General features: G+C 34.2%; 1 protein-coding gene across 1 annotated transcript in view; it reads left to right on the top strand.

The window, feature by feature from the left end:
• Positions 1–9,114, top strand: part of Neto1 (neuropilin and tolloid like 1) — a 96,914-nt gene extending 87,800 nt beyond the window's left edge. Inside the window, exons 8-10 of the mRNA XM_050120311.1 lie at positions 3,180–3,293; positions 7,494–8,043; positions 8,959–9,114. Coding sequence (XP_049976268.1) covers positions 3,180–3,293; positions 7,494–8,043; positions 8,959–9,019 — 725 coding nt within the window. The 3' untranslated portion in view covers positions 9,020–9,114. The remainder of the gene's footprint in view (positions 1–3,179; positions 3,294–7,493; positions 8,044–8,958) is intronic.
• The last annotated feature ends 312 nt before the right edge of the window (positions 9,115–9,426 follow it).

Genomic DNA, 9,426 nt, shown 5'->3' with positions numbered 1-9,426 from the left:
AATGGGAGGCTGGGAGGAGGCGGAAACTTTTTTTTCCTATTCTCAATAAAAAAAAAATTATATTAAAAAAAAACAGAATATCAGAAGTAATTATGTACATATAAGCTATGGTCTTTAAAAAGCTATACTTTTATTTGAACACATATATGCTAAAAATTTAAATTTGTCTTGTATTTAATATGTATAAGTTCTATTTTTGCTGTTCTTTTTCTAGAATTGAAACATGATATCTTAAATTGTGGCAATATATTAAAGATATAAAGGTAACCAGAAATCTTGCTTTGAAGACAGTCCAGTAAGCATTGTTACTTAGTGAAAGTTGGAGATCTCTCAAAAAACAATGCTTACTTTACTATTAACAAGTGAGGCGGGCATTTAATCCACTTCTATTGATAATATGTATCCCCTCTACATCCCAATATTGTTTTCCCTTCATCATTTAATCCACTTCTATTGATAATATGTATCCCCTCTATATCGCAATATTGTTTCCCCATATATCAATTTTCTGAGACAAGGTAAGTTACTTAGCCAAGTATGACCTTGACATCTTGACCTTCTTCTTACTGTTTCTCTGTCACATTGTTTAAGAACCCAGCCAACACCTTTAGCTTTTCAACCTTGTACCTTAGTTTTTGCCATTATCTCAGTCCAGCTTTCAGTAAGACAGCCGCATGCACTTATCACGTTGGCCAGCTCACTGGTAAAGTTTGAAGAGGTATGCTGGCAGTTCGGGAGTGGCCTGTCGGTATACCGTGCCAGTTATCAGAGTGCCCTACAATTCATACTCAATGAGCTTTTGTCTTAGGACCATCATTCCTCTCAGGGCCAAAGCCCACAGTGTCCTAATAGACCATTGTAGGTGTCTTTTTCTATTTACAAAATATAATTTTAGTTTAGGTACTAACATGTTATAAACCTGTTTTATAGCCATGATAACATTTATCACCTTTTTTAAAAAAATTCTACTTATTTGCTTGTGCTTTCTATAACCATTCTATTGGGATAACATTTTTTGACATTTATCTGTATTTATAGCATTCTCAGTAAAAGCAAGACACATATAAAAACTGAAAGGATGTGTGGATTAATAGTTTCACAATTAGGAAGCAGGAGACACAGATAGAATCATATCTCTGCTACTCAAAATATCAATCTGAACACTCTTAGCAACACACTATTAACATTGCATCATGTACAACGGAAAATACTCTTAGCCATTCTGCCTGGTTTAAGATGTTATCTTGGAATCAGTAGTCAAGTATCTTAAAAGTGTTTTTTAATTGGTATATAACTATAAACCAGAACAACTTATCAATAACACTTTACACCACAAACACATTTTGCTGTCACTATAATCTATTTGCAGAAAATGTTTTTATATTTTGAGTACAAATTTTGACAACATTTATTATCTGGGTAGAAAACCATATCTGTTCTATAAAGCCATTAGGAACTTTAATTTACTTTCAAATTAAAATGAAAGGTTTTGCAAGAATATACCAGATTATTAAATTTTGCATTATAACAGATTTACACAAATCACTAATCTAATGAAGTGTTAAGCATAGTACTTTTGAAAGGTCTGTCACAGGTTCTATGTTTTTCATAGCTTTTTCAGATCATATTCCATGTATTTTAATCTTTATCAAAGAACCTAGAATAGATTCCAAGTGTCGGAAATAAACATACTAGGAAAGCCAGAGCAGGGAGCAGGTGGAACCACTGTAGTAAGTACTTTGGTGAGTTTATGTGTACCCAATGCCCGCCAGGATATATGGGGGGAAGCAAGATCACTGGGATGGAGTTGCGTGTATGTGTGAACCACCAGGCGAGTGATGGGAACTGAATCCAGGGCCTCTGAAAGGCCCTCAATCTCTCTCAGTCACTCCATTTTCTCTCTATTCTCTCAGCTTTACTACTCGCTTTCATAATTCAGTAAATTTCCTCATAAAAAGTTTATTATATATGAAAGTATCCTTAGTTGCCTTATGCAAAATATTTTCCTGACCATATTAAATTGCAGAAACTAATTTCCTTAAGTATACGAAAAACATAGTTTTGAAAAATCTAAAGTTTATTATGATTAAAGTGTTAGATAATATCGATCGTTAAGTATTTAATGACTGATTTCAAACATCTGATACATGGCATGGTTTTAATATTCACTTTCCTAGAAATACTACTACGAAAGAGAAATAAACTAGAAAAGTTCACACAAAAATTAAACTTAATGAGGTATACACTGATTCACAAAAATTAAACTTAATGAGGTATACACTGATTATAAAGATTAAGAAATGATCTAAACTCTTTCTGTAAATTATAATCCACTGTGCAGTATTTCTGCAAACTAAGTAGACATTTCTACTTTTATAATAATGATACAAATATATGTTTTCTGTTATCAACATCACATTGAACATTGTTATTTGCTCTCACTGCCCATCGTGTCTTCCTAATTCTCTGTTCATATTTCATACTGCATTGAAGTTCTAATTTTCACTCCCATTACCTAAATGTGCATTGTATTCTGGAAATTAGTTATGCTGTTACCAGACTATGCAAATCACATTCAGACTAGAGACATTCTCTTTCTCTCTGTGTCTTTCTGTATCAGAGGATGAAAAGAATATGTATTTTCTTATTTTCTTAATGTTTTTGAAGATCAATTTTCTGTTGCTTCTGGATCTCTATATCTTTTATTTTTTACATAAGCTAAAGTGTTGTTATGGGTTCTGTTTAATATATATTTTCTCTTAATAGTACTTTCCTTGCCTATTTAAAAATATACTCACTTTTGATTAATGGCTTGTATAGTAAATTTAAATTTATGCATGTAGAATTGCTGCATAAAGCAAGCGAATGCCTAGGGAAAGTACATGAACTTTTCTAATTCTCATGTACTGGAGACAATGGAGTCTCCGTCTCCTCTGGTAAGCCCAACCTCCATTCGCCAAAAGTAATGGTCATTGTGGCAACCTTTCTGAGAAGCAAGTGACATGTCTTATTAAATGCACATCCTAACTTCCATTGTGGTCCCACTTTCAGTGACCATAATGAAGGAAAGGCACCAGATATGACTTTCTTCCTTTTCATGTTCTCTCTCTCTCTCTCTCTCTCTCTCTCTCTCTCTCTCTCTCTCTCTCTCTCTCTCTCTCTCTCTTTTCTTCCCTTAGCTCCTTGTGAAGGCAACACGTTCTTCTGCCACAGTAACATGTGTATCAACAACACGCTTGTCTGCAATGGGCTCCAGAACTGTGTGTATCCCTGGGATGAAAACCACTGTAAAGGTAATGGAAACAGAGCAAAAGAGTGGAAAGGAGCTGTTTCTGCAGCAGTCATACAAAACAGAGGGTGTGGTTTTGTCTGTCTTTGTGTATGTCTTATAGTCAGTTTGTAAATAGTCTCCCTGTTGATTCCTCAGTGTGTCCAGAGATTTCCTCATTCATACTGAAAGTGACTCTCCTTACAGTTTAGGACACTCACTAAAGAGACTGAAGAGAACTTGGAGAGCCAAGGGGAGAGAAGAGTAGCCACCAGTTGAGAGTCTCACTCCCCTATGACACCTTTATATTTTATTACATTTCTTTTATTTTTCTTTATTCCAGCTTTTTACAATGTGCACCTTTTTGCACATAGTATAGAGATAAAATATTTGGAAGGATCACTTCTGTTTTCAATTGAAATTTTTCAAAATTATTCATATCTGCCCTGTGAAATAGTTCCCAGCATCCTTGCCCTGTGGGCCAACACACCACCAACCTATTGTTATTTAAATAGGACTTGTCTGGGTTATGCTCCAGTTTAGTTAACATGGAAAAACAATCCATTATTAGAGTCAAATGTTAATGCCAATTTCAAAGGCAGATAAACAAGGAACACATTTCTGTAACATAATTAATAAAAATCCAGAGACAGATATTGGGGTTCAACCTGAAGAACAACAACAACAACAAAACAACAACAACAAAAAACCAACCAGCCACTGGCTCTTACCTCTTCCTCAATCAGAAATGTAACTGTGTGTGTGAGAGCTGTCTCCTCCCATCTTATATTTCTGCCTAGTTTTGGGATTAAAGGCATGTACCGCTACTTCCCGGTTTCTATGGCAAACTAGTGTGGCTACTAGGATTAAAGGTGTGTGTCTCCATTGCATGGTCTGTAAGGCTGACTGGTCGGACTCTTTTACTCTCTGGTCTTCCGGCATGCTATATTTATTAAACACAAATGAAATATCACTACACATTCCCACTTAAATTTTAGGATGATCTATCAAAATACTTTCTGCAAAGCGATGCAGGGAAAACCTGCTCAGTATCCATTGACCTAATGAGTCAGTAAGAGAGTTTGTACAATGAAGACTATTTTGATAATTAGTGTTAGTCATGAATTCAATCTAAAGAACCCCCAGTGAACAGCTAGGAAGTTAAATGTTTTCTGAATCATCCCACACCTTAGTGTTAGGGGGTAGCCATCAACATTAGTTTGTTGCATGCAAAAGAATATAATAAAAATATCAAAATAAGAGGACGATCGTGAAAATTTATTATAAAAACACACTGTGTCTTTTCTAGAAAGTAAAACCATCTTTGAAATCTTAGCTAATCTTCTTGTGATAGCAAAGCTTACTTCTTATGACAGCTCATAATTTACTGGGGTTGGTTCTCTGTCTCAGCATATCATAAAGCCTAAAGGAATGTTCCATCTGTCCTTGAAATGAATACACATCTGATCTGTGGATAGTATTTTATGTCTCCACATCTGGTATACTCATAAAGCATTGTATAAGTCCTTTCTTTTTCTGTATCTTCTGCAGGACTAAAAGAATATATTATCATTTTCTGTTTCACGTAATATTGAATGACCTATTTTCTACCTACATTAGTAAAACTTTCATTTCACATGTCTTTGAATTCATGAGTTTTCATACCATCCCCAAAATAAACTTCCTTAGAACATTTGATAATCTAAAGGTTTAGGAACATTTTTTTTTATCTTAAAGTATATTTGTTTGCATCCTACTTTCTTTGAATGTCTTTCTGCACTTCTTTCTTTAGCTCATTCTACTTTCTATATAGGAAATGTTTACTACTATTGATGTATAATTTAATATTAATTTTTATCCATTCTGTCTCTGTTGTTTCATTATGTTACTTAATCCATTAATCTATAATGCTCTATTTTCCATATTGAGTTCATACTGTTTGTCATGTTTTGTTTTTATAGGTTTCATATCGTTTCATCTTTTATAGTCTCTTTTACCCTAAGAAGAATATATTTTACTGTTACATTTCCTTTTTAGTGTTTTTCAATATTTTTTTTGATTTATTTTTTCTGTGTTGTCTTAGGGGCTTACAACACACGTTAACTTTTCAGTGTATTTTCTTCTTTTTTTTTAGGCTGGCAATTCTAATGAAATATAGATTTTTTCCCTGTGTGTATGTATGTATAAAAATAGTAATGTATATGTATATACATTTTATTTTATTCAGATTTCATCCATCATTTTACACATTATACTTATGTATCTTACAACCTCAACAGAACATTGTAATAAGTATTCCATTGTATCATTCTATTCTCAGGATAGAAACAATAAGGGCAGACTATATCAGCACTTTTGCTATAAACTCTTCCTGCTTGTTGTCTCTGCTTCAGGGAATTATATTTGGAGATTTTCCTTACTAATGTGTCCTCTTTTGGTGTAAGCAATGGTTTCACTCCCAGAAAACTCAGTTCTACTACTGTTACCAGAAACCATGTTTCTACAAAGTGTAGGCTCTATAATAAAATGATGCACAGAGCTCACTGTGTTTTTTAAGAAACAAATTGAGTATAAAGAAAAAAAATCTTATGAATTTTATGTATACTTATGTATGTCCATCTCCCTTTCTTGTCTTTCCTGCTTCCTCCCTCCCTCCCTCCCTCCCTCCCTCCCTCCCTCCCTCCCTCCCTCCCTCCCTTCCTTCCTTCCTTCCTTCCTTCCTTCCTTCTCATTTGCCATTGCCCTGGCTTGCTTATGTGCCAGTCAAGGACCTATTAGTCATATTAGTCAAAGGCCAGTCCTGTAATTATTGATTCATTTTTTAATGTAGTTAAATTTGATGGTTATTTTGTTTCAGTTTTTAAAGCAATATTACTAGATAGTGAATTTAGGTGTAGAGTTATTTATGTGATCTTTAATTTGATTTTGCTTATAGTACTTTTAATCTGTGAGCACTTGCATCTCTGACCTCCAATGGCCATCAATCACATCATAATCTGTATAGATCCTTTCTTTGGGTGTATCATTTCCCCTTTGCTGATTTCTTTATTTTCTTTTCCTCCATATTTTCAAAAGCTCTTCTAATAGTATAAGTCTGAATGTGTCTTTTATGTTTATTCTGCTTGAATCTTTTTGAATTTGAATATGAATTTTATCATTTATATAGAAAGTTTTAAACTTTTGGTTAAAAGAAGTAGTTATTCTATGCTCTCTTTTTTCTCCTTATGTGCTTTTGGCTGATTATTTGGTACACTTTTCTGTTGCTATGTTCACTTTTCTGCATATTTTTTTCCCAGAAGTTTTATTCCTCCATCTCTGGCTTTGCAGATGGAGCCTGTGTCTTTATGTTCAACTTGCCTGAAATAAGCAGATGATTTGGAAGAAGGAGAGAGTCATTGCTTAAATCCTGTAGATGATCACTCTTCCTGGAGAATTCTCACACATTTAATTTTACTTTTACAGAATGGATTAATTCCTTTCATACCTCTGCACGACTATCTGCAATTATCCTTTGAAGCTTCTGTACATGTAGGATATTCTTTCCTGAGCACATTCTCTCTGCCATGTCTGTGTTCTTTTCTCATAGATGCCCACTGGCTATCCACTGATAGGAAAATGCCCACACCTTCATTATACCAGAGTTTTCCTGGTCAATTTTTATAATAATTTTTGTTTGAGAAAAATATGTGCAGGTTCTAATGCCTCCATTCCAAAATGTCTGCTGTGGTTGTGTTTTGAATTATTCTCAGTATCAAAATGTTGAGGTTCCTATAACTTCAGTTTTGCCTGTCAAGCAGCAATAAAGAAAGGCAGAAACATTCATTTCTGGTTTGGGATTTAGAGATTCTCTTATGACTAAGAGGAGAAAATAAACTAGAGTTCAGGAAATTATCACATCTTTCCAAAATGACATTTTATAAGTATTATGCAAATTTTAGCAGGTATATTTATTTGTACACACATAATACAAATATGTATACAGGTATGCATTCAAAGTAGGAAGTGAACAATAAGATAGTCATTTTTATGGATGAAAAATAGAGGCCTTGTGAGAACAGAATTTTTATTTTGAAGCATTGTTGTGTGACAATTTAGGGTTGTGAGAGTTGTATGCTCAGCCCATTTTGTTTTAAGTTTTGGATTTGCATTTGGAAGGCGATATTAACGTGTGGTGGGTTGTTTCTCCTCTTGTCTGTCTGTTGTTTTCACTCTCTCCTACCTACAGAAAAGAGGAAAACCAGCCTGCTGGATCAGCTGACCAACACCAGTGGGACAGTCATTGGCGTGACTTCCTGCATTGTGATCATCCTTATTATCGTTTCTGTCATTGTACAGATCAAACAGCCTCGTAAAAAATACGTCCAAAGGAAGTCAGACTTTGACCAGACCGTTTTCCAGGAGGTGTTTGAACCTCCTCATTATGAGTTATGTACGCTCAGAGGAACTGGAGCCACGGCTGACTTTGCAGATGACTTTGAGAATTACCATAAACTGCGGAGATCATCTTCCAAATGCATCCATGACCATCACTGTGGATCCCAACTCTCCAGCGCAAAAGGCAGCCGCAGTAACCTCAGCACAAGGGACGCTTCCATCTTGGCAGAGATACCCACCCAGCCAGTTAAGCCCCTCATCCCACCCGTGAACAGAAGGAACATCCTGGTCATGAAACACAACTACTCGCAAGATGCGGCAGATGCCTGTGACATCGACGAGATCGAGGAGGTGCCCACCACAAGCCACAGGCTATCCAGACATGAGAAATCCGTCCAGCGGTCAGTATCCATAGATATTTGATGGCAGCCATTAACTGAAGACGGACATGATCCCACAGCATTGTGTTCTAGTCTGTCTTCATGCTCATTTACCCCACTGAATGATAGTTGAAACCAGTGTCCTCCTTTCCCCGTTCTTTCTCTTCCTAGTGTTCTCTCTGTTTTATATCCCATACATGTGCATGAAGCGTACATGTGTGTGTGATGACACCTGTGCACACAGACCAAAGATATTTTGTTTATTTAGAGTAGAGATTTATGCAACCAATATGCCTCCACATGGTTGTAGTTATTTCTGTGGTCAATATATTTTAGGACATTAAATAATACTCTAAAACTGTTGCCTTACCAAGATAACTATACTATCTTACTGAATATTTTTAATTCAAAAATAAATAATTTTGCAATAGAATCTATTTATTTTGGTAAGAAAATAAAAGTGTATTTTCTCCATATAATATAATATTTAGATTACAGTTATATTTTATAACATTGAATGAGACAATATTATAAATTTTTATTTAAATATAGAAAAAATTGGTGACATTTTATTCATTTTTCATTTATACATATATAAAATATCATGCGTTACAGTTAATATTTCTAAAATGAGCAAAAAATATTTAGGCAGAAAATTTGGATTTAGTAATGATTTATTTTCAAAATTCCAATATACATCTAGATTAATTATGCTGTGTTTTTCATGTTTACTATAATTTATCTAATTACATAGAATTTATGAATTTTTTCATTAAATCTAAAATATCTAAGTTGATTTAATATATTTGTGCATGCTGATGAAATTCCACTATTTTCATTGCTTTATTAACTTTAAGTATGCTTTTAAAGTAAATATATGTATTTATATTTTGTGCAAATATTACTTTGTTGAATGAAATAGCCATAACATTCCAGGTTCTGCCTCATTGGGTCTCTAAGCAAACATGAATCTGAGTACAACACAACTAGGGTCTAAAACGCAAACTCAAGGTAAGCAAACGCCCTTGACTCCTTCAACCCCTTGTCTGTTTTGTTCTGTTTTGTTGCAACTGTCTTGCAGTGTGTTAAAGAATGTTTTATTTATCCTTTATTTCTTAAGCTATGATTCTCATGGCATTTCATATTTAGAAGTATAATGGATGCAATCATAATGGAGTGATTATTCTTAGTATACATGGCTTTATGATGAATTTTAGCATTCTTCAATCAAGTATTGTTCAACTACAGAATAAACTAATATTTTCTTTGTAATAAAAAGATCGTGAAAGCAATTAACTGTCTTCCAAAGACTAGCTTTGGAAACCTATGCTTTTAAAAAATTAAAATGAAACAAGTTTCACTCTTAAAGTGACTGAAGTGAATGCATTTGACTTGCAATTGCTG

This window comes from Alexandromys fortis, unplaced genomic scaffold (genome assembly GCF_014885135.2).
Source record: "Alexandromys fortis isolate MF-2015 unplaced genomic scaffold, M_Fortis_MF-2015_v1.1 scaffold_179, whole genome shotgun sequence".
Classification (NCBI taxonomy): domain Eukaryota; kingdom Metazoa; phylum Chordata; class Mammalia; order Rodentia; family Cricetidae; genus Alexandromys; species Alexandromys fortis.
This window is presented reverse-complemented; position numbering and strand designations above follow the sequence as displayed.